Source organism: Emys orbicularis, chromosome 1 (assembly GCF_028017835.1).
Source record: "Emys orbicularis isolate rEmyOrb1 chromosome 1, rEmyOrb1.hap1, whole genome shotgun sequence".
In the NCBI taxonomy this organism is placed as follows: domain Eukaryota; kingdom Metazoa; phylum Chordata; order Testudines; family Emydidae; genus Emys; species Emys orbicularis.
In genome coordinates, this window is record NC_088683.1 from 71031703 (window position 1) to 71057608 (window position 25906).

The window sequence follows — 25906 nt, forward strand, 5'->3', positions numbered from 1 at the left end:
GGAAGAAAGAATAAATGGTAAATAGTGGTGTCCCCCAGGGAACTGTACTGGGACAGTGCTGTTCAACATATTCATAAATGATCTGGAAAAAGAGGTAAACAGTGAGGTCGCAAAATTTGCAGATACAAAATTACTCAAGATCGTTAAGCCCAAAGCAAACTGTGAAGAGTTACAGAGGGATCTCACAAAACTGGGTGACTGGGCAACAAAATGGCAGAAGAAATTCAGTGTTGATAAATGCAAATTAATGCACAATGGAAAACATAATCCCAATTATCCATACAAAATGAGGGATTTAAATTACCATATATACTCGTTCATAAGCCGAATTTTTTTAGTAAAAAAGGGAAGCACCAGAGAAGGGGGTCGGCTTCTGAACGGATATAGAGAGGGAGAGGTGGGACAGAGGGAGCGAGGAGAGGCAGCACAGCCAGCGGGGCCAGAGTCTCTCCACTTCTGGCCACGCTGCTCTCCCCCCAGCCTCCAAAGCAGCTGCAGCTCTGGGGCTGGCAGGCTGCAGAGCAGGCTGTGGCCGTGCTGCCTGGCCCGCCGGAGCACAACGGCCCAGCCTGCTGGAACATGCTGCGGCCGAGCCACCTGGTCTGGCCCGCCGGAGCAGGCTGCAGCCAGGCCCAAGACATCCTCCCCAGATAAGGTGGGAAGGGATGGGATGGGGAGAGTGTGGGGGTCCCGGGCTAGGGGTGGGGTCATGTGGGAGGTGGTCACAGGGGTTACTCCCTTGACTCCCAGCTTCTCCCCCCCCCCCCCCCCAAAAAAAATTTCCCCACCAGTTGCTGTCCCAGCCCGTCAGGGTAAGCAGCTGGCGCGCCGGGACACTTTGTTTACTTAGGTTTACCTCCGTGCCTGCGGACGCTTGAGGTAAACAAACCATCTCGGCCCACCAGCGGCTTATCCTGATGGCCCGGGAGCCAAAGTTTGCTGACCCCTGAATTACAGGGTTGGCTTATGAATGGGTTATAAAAAATTTCCATTTTTACTTATCCATCTTTGGGGGGGGGGGGAGTTATCTTATAAACGAACAGTCTTATGATCGAGTATATACGGTAGTTTATACCACTCAAGAAAGAGATCTTGGCGTCATCGTGGATAGGTCTCTGAAAACATGTGCTCAATGTGCAGCAGCTGTCAAAAAAGCTAACAGAATGGTAGGAACCATTAGGAAAGGGATAGATAATAAAACAGTAAGTGTCATAATTCCATTATATAAATCCATGGTACATCCACACCTTAAATACTATGTGCAGTTCTGGTCACCCCATCTCAAAAAAGATATATTAGAAATGGAAGACGTACCAAAACTTCCTGTCAGAGTGGTTAAGCACTGGAATAAATTGCCTAGGGAGGTTGTGGAATCTCCATCATTGGGGATTTTTAAGAGCGGGTTGGAGAAACATCCGTCAGGGATGGTGTAGATAATACTTAGTCCTGGCTTGAGTGCAAGGGACTGGACTAGATGACCCCTCGAGGTCCCTTCCAGTTCTATGATTCTAAGAAGGGCAACAAAAATGATCAAGGGTATGGAACAGCTTCCATATGCAGAGAGATTAAAAAGACTGGAACCTTTCAGTTTGGAAAAGAGATGACTAAGGAGATGGGGGGATGTGATAGAGGCCTATAAAGTCATGAATGGTGTGGAGAAAGTGAATAAGGAAGTGTTATTTCTTCTTCGAGCGCTTGATCATGTCCATTCCATATTAGGTGTGTGTGCTCACCACATGCACTGGCCGGAAGTTTTTCCCTCAGCAGTATCCTTAAGGGACCAGCACTGGCGCCCTCTGGAGTGGCGCCCGCATGGCGCGGTATAAGGGGCACTGCCAGCTCCCCGCACCCTCAGTTCCTTCTTCCCACCAATCACGGTGCTGCAACGTCTGCTGCTTTGGCTAGCGTTGTTTCATTCTCTGTTGCGAACTTTGAAATCCTGTAAAATAGTTATATAGTTAGTAGTTTTCTTAGTTACCCTTAGTAGTAGTTCTTGAACTCTTGGTTAGTCCCGGACGGGACCCAGACGGGGGTCGGGTCATGTCCCGGTCCCCAGGCTTTAAGCCCTGCGACCGCTGCAAACGGCCAATGTCCATCAGCGCTCCACATACCAGCTGCCTAAGGTGCTTAGACGAAGGGTACATAACTGACAAATGCCATATTTTCAAGTCCTTCAAACCTAGGACAAAGAAGGAGCTCAATATCCATCTAAGAGCACTCCTAATGGAGTCGGCATTCGCACCGGCGCGCGGTCCGACTCCACACCGAGCACCGTGGCCTCCATGGGTAGTGCTCCCCCGGCGCCATCCACAAGCCGACACTGGTCTCCCTCCACAACTCCTGTCAAGAAGCCAAATAAGATTTTGAGGGGAAGATCTCCTACCTCCCACAAGGGAAAGGAAAGGGCAGGGAGAGCCAAGACCCATGTAGGGCAGCTCAATATCCCCCTCAGGAAGTTGAGTGGTGCAGCCCATCCTATGCCTTGCCTGCGACTCCAGATAGCGGTGCAGGCCCCTACCAGCTTCAGGTGCCGTTGATGCCTGAAGCCCTTCAAGCAGCTTAGGAAATCCTGATGCTCCTGGTGACGCCCTCACTGGCTCCCGCAGTACCCCGGTCTCGGGGAAAACCCGCATTGGGACCTATGCGTGTGTCCTCGCCACAGCAGTATCGTTCCCCATCGAGAGGGATATCCTGCCAGCGTTCGCCTGCCCGCAGCCGCCACCCCTCAGGACTGGAGAGGCAGGCTCAGTATAGCCCTCTTCAGTCCCCAAACCGGTGGCACTGATCGAGGGACGCGAGGCGTACTTCACCAGTAGATTGGCGCAGAACCTCTGAGGCATGCACCACCCGTCAAGAACTCCGGGACCAGCCCCCAACCGTCTTCAAGGGCCCGGGACCGATCGGACACCAGAGACTGCCAATCGCCAGGCTGTCATCGCCCATCTCCAAAAGGAAGGTCGCCCTACTCAGGACGATCCTCCCGGCAACTGGCCCATAGTAGCTCCTGTTCACGTTTGATGCAATAGTACTCTTGGGGGTTCACCCAACCTTCCCACACTGCCTGATTGGTGTTGGGAGCCTCAGGCCTCGGTATACCATTCCCCTCAGATGCTTGAGACTTCAGAGGGTAGGACCCCACAGGTCCAGGAGGACCTGGGGAGGAAGTTGCTGAACCACCAATGGACATGAAAGAGTGGTGGGCAACCTGCGGCCCATCAGGCTAATCAGCTGGCGGGCGCCAGATAGTTTATTTACATTTGCACAGTTGCCCACAGCTCCCAGTGGCCGCAGTTCGCCGTTCCTGGTCAATCGGAGCTGCAGGAAGTGGTGCAGGCCGCAGGGATGTGCTGGCTGCCGCTTCCCGCATTTCCCATTGGCTGGGAATGGCGAATCGCGGCCCCTGGGAGCTGCAGGCAGCCGTGCAAATGTAAACAAACTGGTGGCCTGCCAGGGGATTACCCTGATGGGCCACAGGTTACCCACCACTGATGTGGAGGCTCCCATGGTGTTGTCCTCGTCCTCATCGTCGCCAGACGAGGTTATCACGGGGCCTCCTCACCCAGTTCCTCAGGATGACACCAAGGTGCACCAGGGACTTTTGAAGAGGGTCGCTTCTAATCTTGGGCTTAAGGCAGCGGAATTGGAGGATCCCTTGGACTCTGTTTGATGTCCTATGCTCCTTTGCTCCTGCCAGGGTGGCTGTCCCTTCATGAAGGGGTTTCCAAGATCACTAATGCCCTGTGGCAGACCCCCTCTTCCCTGACCCCTATGTCTAAAAGGGACGAACGCAAGTACTTCGTGCCAACCAAGGGGCATGAGTACTTATACTCCTACCCAACCCCCAATTCCCTTGTGGTCAAGACCCTTAACCACAAGGAGAAGCAGAGACAACCCGGGGCCACCCCCAAAAAAATAAGACTCCAAGAGGCTGGATCTTTTCGGACATAAGGTTTATTTGTCTTCCAGCCTTCAGCTAAAAGTAGCCAACCACCAAGCCCTCCTTGGCTGATATGACTTCAACATGTGGCAAGCCATGGCCAGGTTTGAAGGGTCGCTCCCCGAGGCTTCCAAGAAGGAGTTCCAAGCGATCCTCGATGAGGGCACGACTGCGGCCAGGGCAGCACTCCAGGTGGCATCAGACGCTGCTGCTCCCACAATGGCTTCCGCTATCTCCATGTGGCAAGCCTCTTGGCTGCTCCTTTCTGGGTTGTCCACCGAGGCCCAGCCGTCTATGCAGGACCTGCCCTTCGACGGCCAGGCCCTATTTGCGGAGCAAACAGATTGCAAATTGCATGGCCTCAAGGACTCCCACACCACCCTGAAGACCCAGGATCTCTACGTCCCAAGGGCCAGGGGAGCCAGCCTCGGCAGGACCAGCCCCATAAATGAGCCAAGGGCTACAAGCGCCGTCTGAGCCACCCACCTCCACCCTCTGTCCAGTCGGCCTAGACCCGGAGTAAGCAGGAGGTCAAATGGTCATTTTGAGGGTGCCCTGAGGGCGACCTACCAGACTATTCCCTGGATCCATCCTTCCTTGTGTTCTCCACCTGCCTTTCCCCCTTCCTCCCTGCCTGGACAGCTATAACCTTGGACCGATCAGTCCTCAGCACAGTGGAACAGGGTTATACCCTCCAGTTCCTTTCTACCCCCCTTCCCACCCGCCTTCCCTGTCCCTCGTCAGGGACCCCTCTCACGAGAGTCTCCTCCCACAGGAGGTAAAGGGGTTGCTACCGCTAGGAGCGGTAGCAACCAGTTTGCAGTCCTCCCATTCGGCATGGCGACAGCACTGAGAGTGTTTACCAAGTGTATGTCAGTGGTAGCGGCTTACCTCAGGCACTGGGGTATCCAGAACTACCCGTACCTCAACAACTGGCTTGTCAAGGGCAGCTCCAGGTCTCAAGTCCAAAGGGATGTCGTGGTGCTTCAAGCTACGTGCCGCTGTGTGGGCCTACTGGTAAATGACAAAAAGTCAGTGTTAGTGCCGGTGCAGAGGATAATGTTCATTGGAGTGGTCCTTGACTCGACCTGTGCCAGGGCGTTCCTGCCGCTGGAAAGGTTCCACATGTTGACGAACCTCATCACGTTCGTTCCCTCTGACTACAGCCAGGGTCTATCTGCACCTGCTGGGCCACATGGCAGCGTGCATTTATGTGGTCCGCCATGCCATGCTCCGGATGCGGCCCCTGCAACAATAGACTCATAGACTCATAGACTTTAAGGTCAGAAGGGACCAATATGGTCATCTAGTCTGACCTCCCGCATGATGCAGGCCACAAAAGCTGACCCACTCACAACAGAATATTCCAGCCTGCGAGCCCTGCCCTATGCTGCGGAGGAAGGCGAAAAACCTCCAGGGCCTCTGCCAATCTACCCTGGAGGAAAATTCCTTCCCGACCCCAAATATGGCGATCAGTAGAACCCCGAGCATACAGGCAAGATTCTACAGCCGGACCCTCATTTTACCCGCGATGGCACGTTAATGCCTAATTGACTAAAATCACGTTATCCCTTCAAACCATTCCCTCCATAAACTTATCAAGCCTAATCTTGAAGTCAGAAAGGTCTTTCGCCTCCACCGTTTCCCTCGGAAGGCTGTTCCAAAATTTCACCCCTCTGACTGTTAGAAACCTTCTTCTAATTTCAAGCCTAAACTTCCCCACGGCCAGTTTATATCCATTCGTTCTCGTGTCCACATTACTACTGAGCTGAAATAATTCCTCTCCCTCCTTGGTATTAATCCCTTTGATATATTTAAAGATAGCAATCATATCCCCCCTCAGCCTTCTTTTGGTTAGGCTAAACAAACCGAGCTCCTCGAGTCTCCTTTCATAGGAAAGGTTTTCCATTCCTCGGATCATCCTAGTGGCCCTTCTCTGTACCCGTTCCAGTTTGAGTTCATCCTTTTTAAACATAGGAGACCAGAACTGCACACAGTACTCCAAATGAGGTCTCACCAGCGCCTTGTATAACGGAAGCAGCACCTCCCTGTCCCTACTAGAAATACCTCGCCTGACGCATCCCAAAATCGCATTAGCTTTTTTCACAGCCACGTCACATTGCCGACTCATAGTCATCCTACGATCAAGCAGGACTCCGAGGTCCTTCTCCTCCTCCGTCACTTCCAACCTATGCGTCCCTAACTTATAACTAAAATTCTTATTAGTCATCCCTAAATGCATCACCTTACACTTCTCACTATTAAATCTCATCCTATTATTTTTACTCCAATTTACAAGGTCATCCAAGTCTCCCTGCAGAATATCCCTATCCTTCTCCGAATTGGCAATACCTCCCAACTTTGTGTCATCCGCAAACTTTATCAGCCCACTCCTACATTCGGTTCCGAGGTCAGTAACGAATAGATTGAATAAAATCGGACCCAAAACCGAACCTTGAGGAACCCCACTGGTGACCTCCGTCCAACCCGACAGTTCACCTTTCAGTACTACCCGTTGCAGTCTCCCCTTTAACCAGTTTTTTATCCATCTCTGGAATTTAATATCAATCCCCATCTTTTCCAATTTAACCAATAATTCCTCGTGCGGGACAGTATCAAACGCTTTACTAAAATCGAGGTAAATTAGATCCACCGCATTTCCTTTATCTAGAAGGTCTGTTACTTTCTCAAAGAAGGAGATCAAGTTGGTTTGGCACGATCTGCCTTTCGTAAACCCATGTTGTAATTTGTCCCAATTGCCATTCACCTCAAGGTCCTTAACTACTTTTTCCTTCAAAATTTTTTCCAAGACCTTGCATACTACAGAAGTTAAACTAACAGGTCTGTAGTTACCCGGGTCACTTTTTTTCCCCTTCTTAAAAATAGGAACCACATTAGCTATTTTCCAGTCCATCGGTACCACCCCTGAGTTTACAGATTTATTAAAAATTATCGCCAAGGGGCTTGCAATTTCTCGCGCCAGCTCCTTCAATATTCTAGGATGGAGATCATCCGGTCCGCCCGATTTAGTCCCATTTAGCTGGTCAAGCTTGGCTTCCACCTCTGATACTGTAATGTCAATCGCCCCTCCTTTATTCCCCTCTGTCCCGCTCCCTCTATTCCTAAACCCTTCATTAGCCTTATTAAATACTGATGCAAAATATTCATTTAGATATTGTGCCATGCCTAGATTATCCTTAATCTCCACTCCATTTACATGCTTCAGCGGTCCCACTTCCTCTTTCTTTGTTTTCTTCCTATTTATATGGCTATAAAACCTCTTACTATTGGATTTAATTCCCCTCGCGAGGTCCAACTCTACACGGCTTTTGGCCTTTCTCACCGCATCCCTACATGCTCTGACCTCAATAAGGTAGGTTTCCTTACCGATCTGCCCCCTCTTCCATTCTTTGTACGCTTTCTGTTTTTTCTTAATCGCCCCTTTGAGACGCCCGCTCATCCAGTTAGGTCTAATTCTCCTGCCTACTAACCGTTTCCCCTTTCTCGGGATGCAGGCCTCGGACAGGTCGTGCAACTTCAGCTTGAAATAATCCCAGGCCTCATCTGCCTTTAGCTCTAAGTATGTTAGCCCAATCCATTTCCCTAAGTAGTTGCCTTAGTTTATAAAAGTTGGCCTTTTTGAAATCGTAAACCTTAGTCACAGTTTTATTTCTGTTAATCCTTCCATTTAGTTTAAACCGAATTAGCTCATGGTCACTCGAGCCAAGGTTGTCCCCTACTATCATTTCCTCAACTAGGTCCTCACTACTCACCAGCACCAAATCTAAAATGGCATCCCCCCTCGTCGGTTCAGCTACTACTTGCTGAAGGAATTCATCTGCTAGCACGTCTAGGAACATCTGAGCCCTATTATTGTTACTAGCATTTGTTCCCCAATCTATGTCTGGGAAGTTAAAGTCCCCCATGATCACACAGCTCTTATTAGTTTTTACTTCCTTAAAAACATTAAATAGTTCTCTGTCCGCATCCAGGCTAGATCCCGGCGGTCTATAGCACACCCCAAGCAGTATCTCAGGGGAGGCTCTAGTAGTTCTTTTACCCAGTGTAATCATTGCCCAGACAGACTCTGTCTTATCCATTCCATCACTTATTATTTCTTTACATTTTAGTTCATTATTCACATACAGTGCCACACCCCCACCTTTACCTTTTTTCCGGTCATTCCTAAACAGCACATACCCTTCGATACCTGTACTCCAGTCATGACTACAGTTCCACCATGTTTCGGTTATTCCTACGATATCAGGTTTCATTTCTTGGACCAGGAGCTCCAGTTCCTCCATTTTGTTACCTAGGCTTCTCGCATTGGTGTATAAACATCTTACCGTATGCTGTCTGTCCTTTCTCCCATTAGTTATGCACTTTGGTACGGACCCCCTAGTGTCCATCCGCCCCGTCCTTCTAATGTCCAATTCCCTACCCCTATCTATATCTGTGCTTATCTCTGCGTCCTCATTTTCAGTGTTGGAATCTGGCGTGGAGATTAACTGGACATCTCCCAACCGTCTCCCCCAAGTTCCTAGTTTAAAGCCCTTTTGATGAGATGAGCCAGCCTCCCTCCCAGAAGTCTATTTCCTTCCCTACTCAGGTGAAGTCCATCCCGCGAGAACAGCTGTCTGTCCCCGAACGCCTCCCAGTGGCCATACATCCCAAAGCCCTCCTTATAGCACCACTCCCTCAGCCAGCTATTTATCCTCACAATTCTGTCTGCCCTTTGCTGTCCTTCTCTAGGAACAGGCAGAATCCCACTGAAGATAATCTGAGCCTCAACTTCCTTAAGCGTCTTCCCCAGCCTGGCATAATCTCCCTTGATTCTCTCTAGCGAGAACCTAGCCGTGTCATTCGTTCCTACGTGAAGGACGATCAAGGGGTTCTTACCTGCTCCCTTTAGGATCCTTTTCAACCGCAGGTCCACATCCCGTATCTTAGCTCCCGGCAGACAGCACACCCTTCTGTTTTCCGGGTCCGCCCTGGTCACAGGCCTGTCTAACCTCCTCAGTAAGGAGTCCCCAATCACATACACCTGCCTTTGCCTAGGGGCAGCGCAATCTACCAGTCTATCCCCTGTTCCCTGCGGCCGTAAGTCCTGTCTGTCTCCATTTACCCTTATAGTCCCCCTATTGCCACCCTGTATCCCCCCGGGGCTGAGTATTGATGCCGTCTCCATCAACTCCTCCCCCCTGTCTATTGGACTAGCTGCCCTTCTTTTCTTCCTCTGCCTCCCACCATCAGTTACCACCTGCTGCGTCCCCTCCTCGTTAGCCAAACACCCAAACCTGTTCCTGAGTTCTATTTCCCCCTCACTAGCCCTCCTTTTCCTTGGCCTGCTTCTCACGGTCACATGCTTCCACTGCTCTTGTTCTCCCCCCGACATTCCCCCCTCACAGACCATAGCCCCCGCTTCCACCTGCACCCTTGAGCATTCCCCTTCAGTTACCCCTTGCCTTTGCTCCATTAGCTGTTCAAACCCCCTTCTAAACTCTACCAGGGTCTCTACCTGCATCTCCAACCCCCGAACCTTTTCCTCTAACAGAGCAAGTAGGCGGCATTTCATACAAACATACCTCTGATCAGGTGCACCTGCTAGGACTATATACATACCACAGCTGCTACATGCTTTCATCTGCATTGCGTCCCCTGCTGCCTGGCTCATGGCTGCCATGGTCTCTGCCTGCAGCCTCTGGGGACACAAAGCACACCGACCACCGCGCCCTCCTGCCTCCCCTTCCACCTCCCCCTGTAAACTCCCACTTAAACTCCCCTGTTAGCCACCCTGTTTGCCGACCGCTGCTCGTTGCCTGGCTGGGAGGCCTCTTTTATAGGTCCCCTAATCAGCCAGGCTCCGCCCCCTAATCAGGGCTCGGGGCTCAGCACACTGCCCCTACAGGCCTCTACACATACAAGCACCACAAAGACAGACGCAAGTACAGATACCTTCTCCTCCAATGAGACTCACTCCCACTTAAACTCCCCTGTTAGCCGCCCTGTTTGCCGACCGCTGCTAGCTGCTCGCTGCCTGGCTGGGAGGCCTCTTTTATAGGTCCCCTAATCAGCCAGGCTCCGCCCCCTAATCAGGGCTCGGGGCTCAGCACACTGCCCCTACAGGCCTCTACACATACAAGCACCACAAAGACAGACGCAAGTACAGATACCTTCTCCTCCAATGAGACTCACTCCCACTTAAACTCCCCTGTTAGCCGCCCTGTTTGCCGACCGCTGCTCGCTGCCTGGCTGGGAGGCCTCTTTTATAGGTCCCCTAATCAGCCAGGCTCCGCCCCCTAATCAGGGCTCGGGGCTCAGCACACTGCCCCTACAGGCCTCTACACATACAAGCACCACAAAGACAGACGCAAGTACAGATACCTTCTCCTCCAATGCGACTCACTCCCACTTAAACTCCCCTGTTAGCCGCCCTGTTTGCCGACCGCTGCTCGCTGCCTGGCTGGGAGGCCTCTTTTATAGGTCCCCTAATCAGCCAGGCTCCGCCCCCTAATCAGGGCTCGGGGCTCAGCACACTGCCCCTACAGGCCTCTACACATACAAGCACCACAAAGACAGACGCAAGTACAGATACCTTCTCCTCCAATGCGACTCACTCCCACTTAAACTCCCCTGTTAGCCGCCCTGTTTGCCGACCGCTGCTCGCTGCCTGGCTGGGAGGCCTCTTTTATAGGTCCCCTAATCAGCCAGGCTCCGCCCCCTAATCAGGGCTCGGGGCTCAGCACACTGCCCCTACAGGCCTCTACACATACAAGCACCACAAAGACAGACGCAAGTACAGATACCTTCTCCTCCAATGAGACTCACTCCCACTTAAACTCCCCTGTTAGCCGCCCTGTTTGCCGACCGCTGCTCGCTGCTAGCTGCTCGCTGCCTGGCTGGGAGGCCTCTTTTATAGGTCCCCTAATCAGCCAGGCTCCGCCCCCTAATCAGGGCTCGGGGCTCAGCACACTGCCCCTACAGGCCTCTACACATACAAGCACCACAAAGACAGACGCAAGTACAGATACCTTCTCCTCCAATGAGACTCACTCCCACTTAAACTCCCCTGTTAGCCGCCCTGTTTGCCGACCGCTGCTAGCTGCTCGCTGCCTGGCTGGGAGGCCTCTTTTATAGGTCCCCTAATCAGCCAGGCTCCGCCCCCTAATCAGGGCTCGGGGCTCAGCACACTGCCCCTACAGGCCTCTACACATACAAGCACCACAAAGACAGACGCAAGTACAGATACCTTCTCCTCCAATGAGACTCACTCCCACTTAAACTCCCCTGTTAGCCGCCCTGTTTGCCGACCGCTGCTCGCTGCTAGCTGCTCGCTGCCTGGCTGGGAGGCCTCTTTTATAGGTCCCCTAATCAGCCAGGCTCCGCCCCCTAATCAGGGCTCGGGGCTCAGCACACTGCCCCTACAGGCCTCTACACATACAAGCACCACAAAGACAGACGCAAGTACAGATACCTTCTCCTCCAATGAGACTCACTCCCACTTAAACTCCCCTGTTAGCCGCCCTGTTTGCCGACCGCTGCTCGCTGCTAGCTGCTCGCTGCCTGGCTGGGAGGCCTCTTTTATAGGTCCCCTAATCAGGGCTCGGGGCTCAGCACACTGCCCCTACAGGCCTCTACACATACAAGCACCACAAAGACAGACGCAAGTACAGATACCTTCTCCTCCAATGAGACTCACTCCCACTTAAACTCCCCTGTTAGCCGCCCTGTTTGCCGACCGCTGCTCGCTGCTAGCTGCTCGCTGCCTGGCTGGGAGGCCTCTTTTATAGGTCCCCTAATCAGGGCTCGGGGCTCAGCACACTGCCCCTACAGGCCTCTACACATACAAGCACCACAAAGACAGACGCAAGTACAGATACCTTCTCCTCCAATGAGACTCACTCCCACTTAAACTCCCCTGTTAGCCGCCCTGTTTGCCGACCGCTGCTCGCTGCTAGCTGCTCGCTGCCTGGCTGGGAGGCCTCTTTTATAGGTCCCCTAATCAGGGCTCGGGGCTCAGCACACTGCCCCTACAGGCCTCTACACATACAAGCACCACAAAGACAGACGCAAGTACAGATACCTTCTCCTCCAATGAGACTCACTCCCACTTAAACTCCCCTGTTAGCCGCCCTGTTTGCCGACCGCTGCTCGCTGCTCGCTGCCTGGCTGGGAGGCCTCTTTTATAGGTCCCCTAATCAGCCAGGCTCCGCCCCCTAATCAGGGCTCGGGGCTCAGCACACTGCCCCTACAGGCCTCTACACATACAAGCACCACAAAGACAGACGCAAGTACAGATACCTTCTCCTCCAATGAGACTCACTCCCACTTAAACTCCCCTGTTAGCCGCCCTGTTTGCCGACCGCTGCTAGCTGCTCGCTGCCTGGCTGGGAGGCCTCTTTTATAGGTCCCCTAATCAGCCAGGCTCCGCCCCCTAATCAGGGCTCGGGGCTCAGCACACTGCCCCTACAGGCCTCTACACATACAAGCACCACAAAGACAGACGCAAGTACAGATACCTTCTCCTCCAATGAGACTCACTCCCACTTAAACTCCCCTGTTAGCCGCCCTGTTTGCCGACCGCTGCTCGCTGCCTGGCTGGGAGGCCTCTTTTATAGGTCCCCTAATCAGCCAGGCTCCGCCCCCTAATCAGGGCTCGGGGCTCAGCACACTGCCCCTACAGGCCTCTACACATACAAGCACCACAAAGACAGACGCAAGTACAGATACCTTCTCCTCCAATGAGACTCACTCCCACTTAAACTCCCCTGTTAGCCGCCCTGTTTGCCGACCGCTGCTCGCTGCTAGCTGCTCGCTGCCTGGCTGGGAGGCCTCTTTTATAGGTCCCCTAATCAGCCAGGCTCCGCCCCCTAATCAGGGCTCGGGGCTCAGCACACTGCCCCTACAGGCCTCTACACATACAAGCACCACAAAGACAGACGCAAGTACAGATACCTTCTCCTCCAATGAGACTCACTCCCACTTAAACTCCCCTGTTAGCCGCCCTGTTTGCCGCTAGCTGCTCGCTGCCTGGCTGGGAGGCCTCTTTTATAGGTCCCCTAATCAGCCAGGCTCCGCCCCCTAATCAGGGCTCGGGGCTCAGCACACTGCCCCTACAGGCCTCTACACATACAAGCACCACAAAGACAGACGCAAGTACAGATACCTTCTCCTCCAATGAGACTCACTCCCACTTAAACTCCCCTGTTAGCCGCCCTGTTTGCCGACCGCTGCTCGCTGCTAGCTGCTCGCTGCCTGGCTGGGAGGCCTCTTTTATAGGTCCCCTAATCAGCCAGGCTCCGCCCCCTAATCAGGGCTCGGGGCTCAGCACACTGCCCCTACAGGCCTCTACACATACAAGCACCACAAAGACAGACGCAAGTACAGATACCTTCTCCTCCAATGAGACTCACTCCCACTTAAACTCCCCTGTTAGCCGCCCTGTTTGCCGACCGCTGCTCGCTGCCTGGCTGGGAGGCCTCTTTTATAGGTCCCCTAATCAGCCAGGCTCCGCCCCCTAATCAGGGCTCGGGGCTCAGCACACTGCCCCTACAGGCCTCTACACATACAAGCACCACAAAGACAGACGCAAGTACAGATACCTTCTCCTCCAATGAGACTCACTCCCACTTAAACTCCCCTGTTAGCCGCCCTGTTTGCCGACCGCTGCTCGCTGCTAGCTGCTCGCTGCCTGGCTGGGAGGCCTCTTTTATAGGTCCCCTAATCAGGGCTCGGGGCTCAGCACACTGCCCCTACAGGCCTCTACACATACAAGCACCACAAAGACAGACGCAAGTACAGATACCTTCTCCTCCAATGAGACTCACTCCCACTTAAACTCCCCTGTTAGCCGCCCTGTTTGCCGACCGCTGCTCGCTGCTCGCTGCCTGGCTGGGAGGCCTCTTTTATAGGTCCCCTAATCAGCCAGGCTCCGCCCCCTAATCAGGGCTCGGGGCTCAGCACACTGCCCCTACAGGCCTCTACACATACAAGCACCACAAAGACAGACGCAAGTACAGATACCTTCTCCTCCAATGAGACTCACTCCCACTTAAACTCCCCTGTTAGCCGCCCTGTTTGCCGACCGCTGCTAGCTGCTCGCTGCCTGGCTGGGAGGCCTCTTTTATAGGTCCCCTAATCAGCCAGGCTCCGCCCCCTAATCAGGGCTCGGGGCTCAGCACACTGCCCCTACAGGCCTCTACACATACAAGCACCACAAAGACAGACGCAAGTACAGATACCTTCTCCTCCAATGAGACTCACTCCCACTTAAACTCCCCTGTTAGCCGCCCTGTTTGCCGACCGCTGCTAGCTGCTCGCTGCCTGGCTGGGAGGCCTCTTTTATAGGTCCCCTAATCAGCCAGGCTCCGCCCCCTAATCAGGGCTCGGGGCTCAGCACACTGCCCCTACAGGCCTCTACACATACAAGCACCACAAAGACAGACGCAAGTACAGATACCTTCTCCTCCAATGAGACTCACTCCCACTTAAACTCCCCTGTTAGCCGCCCTGTTTGCCGACCGCTGCTCGCTGCTAGCTGCTCGCTGCCTGGCTGGGAGGCCTCTTTTATAGGTCCCCTAATCAGGGCTCGGGGCTCAGCACACTGCCCCTACAGGCCTCTACACATACAAGCACCACAAAGACAGACGCAAGTACAGATACCTTCTCCTCCAATGAGACTCACTCCCACTTAAACTCCCCTGTTAGCCGCCCTGTTTGCCGACCGCTGCTCGCTGCTAGCTGCTCGCTGCCTGGCTGGGAGGCCTCTTTTATAGGTCCCCTAATCAGCCAGGCTCCGCCCCCTAATCAGGGCTCGGGGCTCAGCACACTGCCCCTACAGGCCTCTACACATACAAGCACCACAAAGACAGACGCAAGTACAGATACCTTCTCCTCCAATGAGACTCACTCCCACTTAAACTCCCCTGTTAGCCGCCCTGTTTGCCGACCGCTGCTAGCTGCTCGCTGCCTGGCTGGGAGGCCTCTTTTATAGGTCCCCTAATCAGCCAGGCTCCGCCCCCTAATCAGGGCTCGGGGCTCAGCACACTGCCCCTACAGGCCTCTACACATACAAGCACCACAAAGACAGACGCAAGTACAGATACCTTCTCCTCCAATGAGACTCACTCCCACTTAAACTCCCCTGTTAGCCGCCCTGTTTGCCGACCGCTGCTAGCTGCTCGCTGCCTGGCTGGGAGGCCTCTTTTATAGGTCCCCTAATCAGCCAGGCTCCGCCCCCTAATCAGGGCTCGGGGCTCAGCACACTGCCCCTACAGGCCTCTACACATACAAGCACCACAAAGACAGACGCAAGTACAGATACCTTCTCCTCCAATGAGACTCACTCCCACTTAAACTCCCCTGTTAGCCGCCCTGTTTGCCGACCGCTGCTCGCTGCCTGGCTGGGAGGCCTCTTTTATAGGTCCCCTAATCAGCCAGGCTCCGCCCCCTAATCAGGGCTCGGGGCTCAGCACACTGCCCCTACAGGCCTCTACACATACAAGCACCACAAAGACAGACGCAAGTACAGATACCTTCTCCTCCAATGAGACTCACTCCCACTTAAACTCCCCTGTTAGCCGCCCTGTTTGCCGACCGCTGCTCGCTGCTAGCGACGATCTATTCCCAGTCCAGAGACCCCCTGGAAAAGATTGTTACATTCCCCAGGCAATACTTACCTCGCTACAGTGGTGGACCGACCACAGGACAATCCTGGAGGCGGTTCCATTCGGCAACCCTCTACACTCCATCGAGTTGGTGTTGGACACCTTAGACCTTGGCTTGGGGGTGCATATCGGTGTCCTCTGGACTCAGGGGATGTGATCCCCAGACAAAGCACGGTTGCATATGAACGTCGAAGAGCTCCGATCAGTCCGGCTGACGTGCGGAGTCTTCTTGCCCCAACTGTCGGGCAAGATGGTACGAGTCCTGAGAAGAGAAGACGCAGAGGCAGCTGCTGCACTTGATCTGTAATAGATGAGCCACTCCTGTGCTATCCCTGAGAAGTCTCAAACTGTTCTTTGTCAGTTAAGTCTCTTTATCAATAGCATAGTGCTAACAGTCTATGTCAACCAATAAGAAAGTCCTGAAAAGCAAAGCATTGTTACAGAAAGCATCAAAACTGTTTCTGCTATTTGTCAGGACCAGGGAAACCAGGAAAACTAAGTTGCACATTAGGCTGGCCCAGTCAAACTGCCATCTGTCTTGCCTAATGAAGGCTAAAGGAAATCTACCCATCTCTTAATGTGAGGTTTGGCTCATTGGTGATGGGATAATTGAGAACACCACCAAGCAAACATTTGCCATAGAGATTGGCACCCAGTGGCAGTAATACAAGATCATGGCCTTTCAAACAAGGTCTTTTCCAGGTCACCATCATTTAAAGGTATTGCAAAACATGGGCAATGTTCCTCTTTGATACTTGGGCAGAGATGACTGGAACTAGGAATTCTTCACTCTATTTGAGTTTGTCCAAAAGGGGTGTGATGGGAATTTTATTATGGAGCTCCCTTCTGGTTCTTTTCAGCCCTGGATGTTCTGCAGAGGAATTTCCTCAGGACTTCTAAGTGCTTCCCTCCTAGGTTCCTTAAAGTTTCTGCTTCATTAATAATTATTAGCACAACTGATGAAAACTAGACCTGAGGCCTGTAAGGATAGAAAATCTAAACTGTTTTCATTATTTGTATTAAAGCATGAATTTGGAATTGGGAGAAAAGGCAGGGAAACTTAATTTATAGAAAAACAAGCAAAATAACTATAAAATGGACATGCTGTGACCTGTAGAAAAAAGTTTGAGTAGAGCCACTCATAATGTCAATGAAATATTTTATATCTTTAAATGAAAATCTGTATCAGAAAAGAACAGTCAGTCACACTGCCAAATGCCAACTAGATGAATTTTTCTGAAAAATACATTTGCTAAGGTAATTAAGTTCCCAGAAAGATAATTTAGGTCAATCAGTTGCAGCTCTGGAATTGGTAATAAATTGATTTAAGTTGTAGAAAGACAGGCGTGTTAAATGACTTATCAACTGAAATTTTCAAACGTTTGAAGGAAAATAGAGGAAGCATTTTTTTGTAATGTACAGTACAGCCTTCAAGAGGGTTTACTGCTTGCTTCTCACAGGAGTGCACTTATAACACTTGAGACTGAGAAGAGATAAATGTAGTACTATATGCCCATCTCATTAAATATAGCTTGCAAGATATTAGCTAAAGTGGAACTTTAGGGATTTGAGACAGTCTTGCTGGAAATAACATATTAATCTGTTTGTAATAATAAAAAATTCAAACAACAATGAAAGATTACTTACCAGTACTGAGCTCTCAAAATATATTGCCTCTTCACTTTCCCACTGTAAGAGTCATTTGCTAGGCTTTATTATCAGAGCCATTTTAAAGTAATGTAAACACTGTCCTACAGTTCAGATGTTCCAACATGGTTATAAAAGGTACTAGCCCATAACCACCTTTGGTTCCTCCCTGCCTCTTCTAAACTAGTTCTACAAATCTGAAGAAGTAGGGAAGGAAAGGAGATCAGTGTGGCTGTGCAAAGAAAATATGTTTAGAGAATTCCATATGCAAGTAATTTTTCCCCAACCTGAAATTACCTATGCAGATCTACACGACAAGAGATGAACAAGTGGCAACATTCCTCAGGAATACTACTTGAAAAGTGGTTAGCTGATTAAACAGTGGAGGATTACTTCACTGAAATGAGCATTCACTTTGGCTTCAGTTAATGAAATAGTAATATTGAGTAAAAGTGAGTTGAGCAGCAATCTGACAAAGATCTATGATAAATACATTTGCAGAGATAAATCTTGGAAGTGGTTGCTGTTCTGGCAGAATGAGCTTCATGTGTCTCTAGTGCTGATTTAAATGTAAAACTTCAATTATTTAAATAATCTTGGGGCAGAAATTGCTTCACCTTAGACTTTTTGCCAAAAACCTCCAACTAGGATGATTTCCAGAAGGGTTTGGTGTTTTTGCATAATACTCTTTGATGCAAAGGATTTGGTGCTCTGCATAACGTATCTCAGAATTGCTGTGCTGCTTTGTGTATTAAACAAACAAACATCCCAAACTAACTGGAAGACATGATTACATTCAGATAAAATTCAGAAACCACTTAGGGAAGCTCCATTTTTCTGTATCATTGTTCCAATTCCTGACAAAGGAAAGGAGAACACGTATGTGGTAGTTGTGTTGTCTATGGCTACATCCTCACTACAGCGGGGGGTCGATTTAAGATACGCAAATTCAGCTACGCGAATAGCGTAGCTGAATTCGACGTATCGGATCCGACTTACCCTGTTGTGAGGACGGCGGCAAAATCGACTGCCGCGGCTCCCAGTCGACGGCGCTTACTCCCACCTCCGCTGGTGGAGTAAGCGCGTCGATTCGGGGATTGGTGGTTGCGTCCTGACGAGACGCGATAAGTCGATCCCCAAGAGATCGATTTCTACCCGCTGATTCAGGCGGGTAGTGTAGACCTAGCCTTTGAGAACTTGGACCTCTTTTCCTGTGGTTTATGGGAAGAGAGCTCTGCAGCGGCAACCTGATACCCAAAATGCCCTCTTTTAGCTTCCAACCCCCTCCTCCCCCCGTTTTTACCAGATGGGCTTCTTATCCTGTCCTCCTATAAGCTGGGGGTGGCTAGCATCCCTGTGAGGAAGATACTACTAAATCAACTTGTACCTTATAGTCCCAGGGTGTTGGGTGTGCATAAATTTAGGATGCGCTCACCCAGTACTGATCTTTTCAAAGGGAGTCACGGAGGTACATGAGGCTGTTAAATAAGAATAAATAATAAAGAAAGTAGTAAAAAGTAACCTGTCTCTAGCTGAAATCTTCTTGCAATCAAGGCTGCTTCCTAGAACTCCAGGAAAAGTCAGAAGGACTGATACACTGGGATTCGAGGGTGATTATTGTAAACATTATTTGTTGACTAGAAGATGAATTTATTTTGGTTGCCCTAGACACTGAAATAGAGCAGTTAACTTAGAATTTTAAACACATTCCTTGAGGGGAATTTCCTTTGAACAACAAATCATCTAGTTAGGAAAAAACCTACAACACTGTCACTAGAAGTGGTTGGCTACTAGTGCCAGAGGTGGTGAAAACTAAGTGTTGATCCCACTCCAAATGGGAACATGAGTTAGGAATGGTCAGAACTGACTTCAGCGAACTACGTATGATCCTATTTTAGTGCGAGGTGGAAATAGTTACCTTCAAATCTGAGTGCTCTGAATCAATCATGATTTAAATTGAGGACTTTCATTGCCACCTGCTTTTCATTGCAGTGTGTAGCTACACATATCCTACATGCCACTGCAAAAGGTGTACAGTGTAGAACATGGCCTTTGTCCATTGACAGTTTCTCAGGAGAGGATCCCGGAAAAGTGACAGTTTGTAAGCCTTCAATTCCTAGGGCCCAGTGGGTTCCCATAAACTGCATGAAGAAAGAAAATGGGATAATTGGTCTCCAAAGACATGGAGAAAAAAATTTAATATAAATGGATTGCTGCAGAGTTCTTTGGCGAGATCAGAATTACTGCACTCCAGAGAATGAAGCAGTTGCTGGTATCAGAGGAGCAGAACATCACATCCTTTGCTTGTTCTGCTGACTCTTAGCACGATGAACACTTTTGAGGCTGCCTTTGTTTGCTCTGAGAGTTGTACAAAATTGGACTCCTGACTGTTGCTGAGAGTACTGCTGCTTATACCTAAATGAAAACATTTACTTTCTAAATGTAGATTGGGAAAATCTCAGACACAGAACTCTTGTGTGTTTTTCTCTAGTCATCTAAGTTATTGTAGTAAAAAATCACTTGTTTTTTCTGTAATACAGCAAAAGGATATTTTTGGAATATATAGAAAATCAGGGTTGGAAGGGACCTCAGGAGGTAATCTAGTCCAACCCCCTACTCAAAGCAGGACCAATCCCCAGACAAATTTTTGAACTCACAACCCTGGGTTTAGCAGGCCAATGCTCAAACCACTGAGCTATCCCTCCCCCCACCACCCTTGGAAGGGACCCCAAGAGGCCATTAAGTCCAGCACCCTGCCTTCACTAGCAGGACCAAGTACTGATTTTTGCCCCAGATCCCTAAGTGGCCCCCTCAAGGATTGAACTCACAACCCTGAGTTTAGCAGGCCAATGCTCAAACCACTGAGCCCGCACCCAAACTTCCTCCCAGAGCCTGACCCCCACGGCCCCTCCTGCACCCCAATCCCCTGCCCCATCAAGGTACCTCACTTCATTTTCATTTACTTCCCATTACTTATAGGAGGATGAAGAAAAAAAATGAAAAACGGGGGGGGGGAGGTAGATAAGAGAATGTTCTTTTTCTTGGCTGGGTCCCAAGTGGGGGGGCCCAAAAATGATCTGCGCACAGGGCCCCACTAACTCTAAATCCGCCACTGGACATACAGGCACAATGTGACATTGGTCTGAGCTGGGGTTACGAGGCAGTACTTTAATACAAGTAATGAATTCTATATAATTGTATAGCCTCCAGCTCTAGATTTTTAGGTAGTAGTCTTTGTATGGTTAGCGTAGTTTTCAGGTTTTTTTGCTTCAGTTTTTTAAAAAGTTGTCTTTCTAGAACATGAAGAGCTCAGTCTAGACATACAGAATCCAAGCAGTCTTTGGATAGCATAGTCTGGTGGGTTGATTTTGGACCTCTGAATCAGGAACTCCTGTGTTTGTCATCTTGGATCTACCTCTGAATCACTGTGACCTGGGCCAAGTCACTTAATCATTCTGCCTCAATTTTTCCGCAAAGGGGGTGTTGAGGATTGATTAGTTAATGTTTGTAAAATGCTTTAAGTTTCACTAGTAAAAGTAAAAATGCAGTAAGGTGTTGTCAGGAAGGCCACTCTTTCATTCAAACATGTTAAGAATATTGCTTGACTGTATTATTGATCGCCATCATGCTTGTATGTATATGGGGAAAAATACCTGGCACAGAAGATGTCTTTGATTAACCATTTCTGTACTGTTCCCTGAAGGATATTCAGTTAAGTTTTCTAGTTAGAAAATATCCTCTTTTATTAAATATTCATGTAAGAATGCAAGATGGCTGATATAATGGAAAAATATTGAATGCTTGATTGCTACAGAAACTACCAAAGAGATTGGCTTAAATTAAAAAATCTGATCATAATTGTTCACATACACTTGTATACTCTGTTCTACAAAACCGTCTCTGCACTTTCCCCCATGCTGCATCTGTGCCTGGAATGTCCTTCCTGATCTTACTTGCCATTCAGTTTCCTTTTCCTCAAAGCATCCCTCTTTCTTTGGTTTTGCAGTGATGACCCACTCTAATGCCTCTTATAAAAGTGAAATACTCTTTTTGGGGGGGAAATAAACCTGTGCGGGCCTTTTGGAAAGCAGCAACTTCAGAACCTTATTTTATGCAAACCTTCCTCTCCCCCTTCACCATGTCATATCTAAAAAAAGCCTGATTTCCTGAACTCTTATTCGTGTTTGTAATCTTTGCTAAGGGAGTAGGTCCCATTAACTTTGGTGGTTTTGCTCATTTGAATAAGGACTAATCTTGCAAGTAGATTTTGCAAGTTTGGATCTTTCATTTTTGATTTCCCCCTTCCCTCAAACAATTGTTGTAATCTACTCTTTTAGTCGCCAATCCTAATGTAAAAATGAAGCCATCATACTTATAAGTGTACTGTGTTCAAAGAGTCAAATCTTGGTCCCATTGAACTCAGTAAGGGGTTTTTCTGTTATTTCTTTGATCGGTATTTGACCCAAAGCAGCAAGCCATTATTTTGCATGTCTGCTCTTTGACTTGCAGGCTTGTTGTTCTGGAGTGGTGGGGTGAGGATGGAGGGGCAGTTTGGCTTATAAGAACCTTTTGTAAAGATTTGAAAGCACAGTAAGCGTTTCTGCCAATTTGCTGGATTCTCCAGGCTTTATTCCAAGACCTGTCAAGCCACGTAAAACAATTAGAATTCATAAATGTTTTGTACACAATTACCTGTCCTCTTGTTTGAGTAAGAGATTTTTTTCTTGAACTAGGACAACCAGCAGGCATCAGTAAGACCATGAAAGCACATTGGGCTTGATAGTATCCATCGTACACATCCTCAGCGGACCGATGGTCTTGATGAACTGAGCATGTAACTACTTAGACTTACTTATCACTAACTGTTTTTCAGCCAGTGATAGGAATATTTAATTGGTTTAAAAAAGGAGCTTGTTTTTTAATTAAACCATTAGGCTTAGAAGGCATACTGAAGCTATATTATTATTAAATGTGAAAAGTTGTTATACTTCAGTGTCTTTCTTGATATTCAGAAGAAAGGCATAAATTCTCCTTTCCAATTTCAAAAGCAGTTTTAATATTTTAACAGGTAATGTGGACAGAGCTGCCTTGCCAGAATTTTCATCTTCTCATCTGTTGTGCTATCCTGGAATCTGAAAAGCAGCAAATAATGGACAAGCGTTATGGTTTTAATGAAATACTAAAGGTATCTGCTGAGGTTCTTAATTTTAAGTGTAAATTAACCGTTTGAATGGATTCTTTTCTGGTTCTACACTGAAAAAGGATGTAGATGTACAGTGTGTCTCCTGAGTACTTCATTCCAAAACTCTTTAAGGGGCAAGACAACCCAACAAATATAATTATGGATCAGTAATTTTTCACCTATATTAAGAGGTTAAACCTCTAGTGTTGTGTTAATAAGTGTCAATAATATTGTCACTCTAGTAGATAGAATATTAGCACTTACTCTTTTTAAACCGCCTAGGAAGTTGCATAAATCTAAATCATTTTTACTTCATCTTCTATACATTTATTTATTATTACCTCTTCAGCTCTGGCAATTAGGGTTGCCTGATGTGTGATATGCTATTGTATATTACATTAGAATAAGGAACTTTGATATGGACTCATTTTAAGAATCCTATAAAATGCTGACCAATTGCTGTGAGATATTGAGCACATTCAGCTCCTGTTTATCAATGCATGTGCAGTGTTTTGAGCATTTTGCAGGTTTGACCCCTTAAACTCCAATGTGGCACTTACAGTAGAGGAGAATATTATTATTTTAATGCAACAGCATATTTTTTCTAGTCTATTATTTGCCATTCTTATTTTTTGTGAATATATTTTTAGCATATCAATGAACTGTCTATGAAAATTGATGTGGAAGATATACTCTGTAAAGCGGAAGCAATTTCTATCCAGATGATGAATTGCAAGGTAAAGTTATTTTAAAGTATATGAGTATTCGAGAAAGTAAAAAAATACATAGTTGTCCATATTCATATACACGTATAGCTTTTGAAATAGTCCCTTTTGAAATAGTTCAGGTTTTGGATGTGATGGGAATCTGCTGTCAGCCTTTGATTAGATATTTACAAAAGCCTCATACACCTGTCTAGGCACGAGTCGTACATTGGGTATCAAAAGTGTCTTACTGTGTGAAAAAAGCTGGAGTTTTGCTCTTGGATAGGTTGTTTTTACTTTGTTCGGGTTAGATTAGCTGGTATACAGGTGAGTTGACTTTCGATGTGTGGGGAGGGATGAGAGGGGAGTCTGTTACCCTGCTGCCTACTGGACTAAAAGCACGTAGAGTTAGTTTTGGTGTGTGCTGAAAAGTTGGGTATTGATAGATTGGTGGAAAAAAGTTTTAGGCAGTGTTATGAAATTTATAATGGCTGATTTGACTTATACTTTGGGTTCAGAGCAAATATGAATAGCAATGTTAATCTGATAATAATTACATGAATATAATTTAGACTGTGGGATAAAGGTTTCCCTATCACCTTTAAAGATCTTTTCAGGGAGCAAAGATAGCAGCTGGCAATTTTTTTGAAAATAATCAACCCCTATGCAAAATTAATATTTAAACATATTTTCACTACAGATTATACTTTATTTGTAGAAGTGCTTTCAAGAAGTCATTAAGGGTAATATGCTTGCTAATGTGTTTCAATTAACTCTTCAATTTAATTTATTTAATAGAATAAAAAATACAATGATAAATGTTTCCTCCTCATAGGAATTGCCTCAAGCAGTTGGTGAGGTCCTGGGGATGGAGACCAGTGCTGTTACAACACCAGATTCGGACACTGGAGAAGATGAAAGTGTTACTGTGATGAGTCGTTCTGCATCAACATATCAAAATCTCTCAATGCCTGTAACTGCTGCCAACGGAACAAGAGAGAACGCACAACAGATGGCTGTGACACATAGTGCCCAAAGATTGACACCTACATAATTACACTTGGTTAAATTCTTGAAGAGACACTTTACTGCAGCTCTTTTTTTCAAGCACTTGAGAGGTGGATGTTTAAAATTTGGTGTTTGATTAAGCTTTAAGGTTTTGGAAAGAAATTCTGTACTGTAATGCTCTTGCATTAAAGCTTTACAACATGACCTGACCTAATTATTTTTGTAGTTACTTCTACCAAAATAGCCTTTTGTTTTCAATAACATTCCTTACTATTTTTGTAGCAAAGTGCATTTCTTTTCTGGTGATGAACTGGAAATGGCTAATAGTTACAAGGTGGGTGATTTGGGAATGATGCATCTGCTGAGTTTTGACTTACTATTCTGAGCTTTGGTGATTCTTTGGTTTGATCAGATTCAAAATGGGTGAACTGAAGCTCCTGTACAGCATTTCCATGCTGAAAAGATGGTGATTTCCAGAAGAGGAACATTTTGTAAATGAACAGAGGTTTTTCCTTCTCAAATGTTTACAGAAATATTTCTTGCTGTTTGAATGTACATTTGAAATGGACGTTTTGACTTATGACTTATGTGTATCCCAGGAATGGATAAACAATATATTTTTTACATTTAACATCTCTTCACTTACACATATATATATATACTACCTACATAAGCAATTATTTGTGAATACTAAAAATAGGCATATTTTCAATATTTGAATAAACTTGACTGTTCATTAGTCAATTTGACCGAATTAATACACAACAATTTCAACCTGGGCTCTTTTTGAAAACTATTTTCTAAATAATTACTATTTCTTGTGGGTATGATCAGTCCTACACCTGGTGTAATTTTACAATTAATTTCTTGCGAAGTTTATCTTTACCAATAATGTTTATTAAATTTGCTAGTAGTATATTAACTGATCAGTAAACTCCTACTTAAACTGTTTCTATGTCAGACTCTTTGGGACATTTAAAAGCAGGTACAAAACTCTTGGAAAATAGTAATCACAATGATCTTAATAAAACATTTTTTTTGTATATGAAAAAGGCAGTGTGAGTTTATACCATGCCATGCTGTATGATTTTCTTAAGTCTTGTGGTATTTAACATAACTGATTCAATATATTCATTGTTATTTCGCAACTAATGTACATATTATAAAATAAACCTCAAAATCAATTTAGTGTTTTTTAATTAAATCATATTTAGAGAACAAACTTAGTTGTCTGGTTGTTGATATGAGAAAACAAGTAGAAGATCGGACCTAGGTAATGGCAGTTTCCAAGTCACTTAAATTTTGGCCTGGTCTACACTACACCTTTAATTCGGATTTAGTGGCTTTAATTCGAATTAACTCTGGAACCGTCCACACAACGAAGCCATTTAATTCGAATTAAAGGGCCCTTTAATTCGATTTCTGTACTCCACCCCGACGAGCGGAGTAGCGCCAAAATCGAATTTGTCAATTCGAATTAGCGTTAGTGTGGCCGCAATTCGATGTTATTGGCCTCCAGGAGCTATCCCACAGTGCACCATTGTGACCGCTCTGGCCAGCAATCTGAACTCGCATGCACTGGCCAGGTGGACAGGAAAAGCCCCGGGAACATTTGAATTTCATTTCCTGTTTGCACAGCGTGGAGAGCACAGGTGACCACAGAGAGCTCATCAGCACAGGTAACCATGCAGGCTGATAATCGAAAAAGAGCACCAGCATGGACCGTACAGGAGGTACTGGATTTGATCTCTATATGGGGAGA

At 47.6% G+C, this 25906-nt stretch overlaps 1 protein-coding gene across 2 annotated transcripts in view; it reads left to right on the top strand.

Annotated features, from left to right (window-relative positions):
• Window positions 1-25339, top strand: part of TBC1D15 (TBC1 domain family member 15) — a 99195-nt gene extending 73856 nt beyond the window's left edge. For both annotated transcript variants that reach the window (XM_065397586.1, XM_065397587.1), the window contains 3 exons: window positions 22319-22435; window positions 23083-23169; window positions 23972-25339. In XM_065397586.1, the coding sequence (XP_065253658.1) occupies window positions 22319-22435; window positions 23083-23169; window positions 23972-24190 (423 nt within the window). In that variant the 3' untranslated portion in view covers window positions 24191-25339. The remainder of the gene's footprint in view (window positions 1-22318; window positions 22436-23082; window positions 23170-23971) is intronic.
• The last annotated feature ends 567 nt before the right edge of the window (window positions 25340-25906 follow it).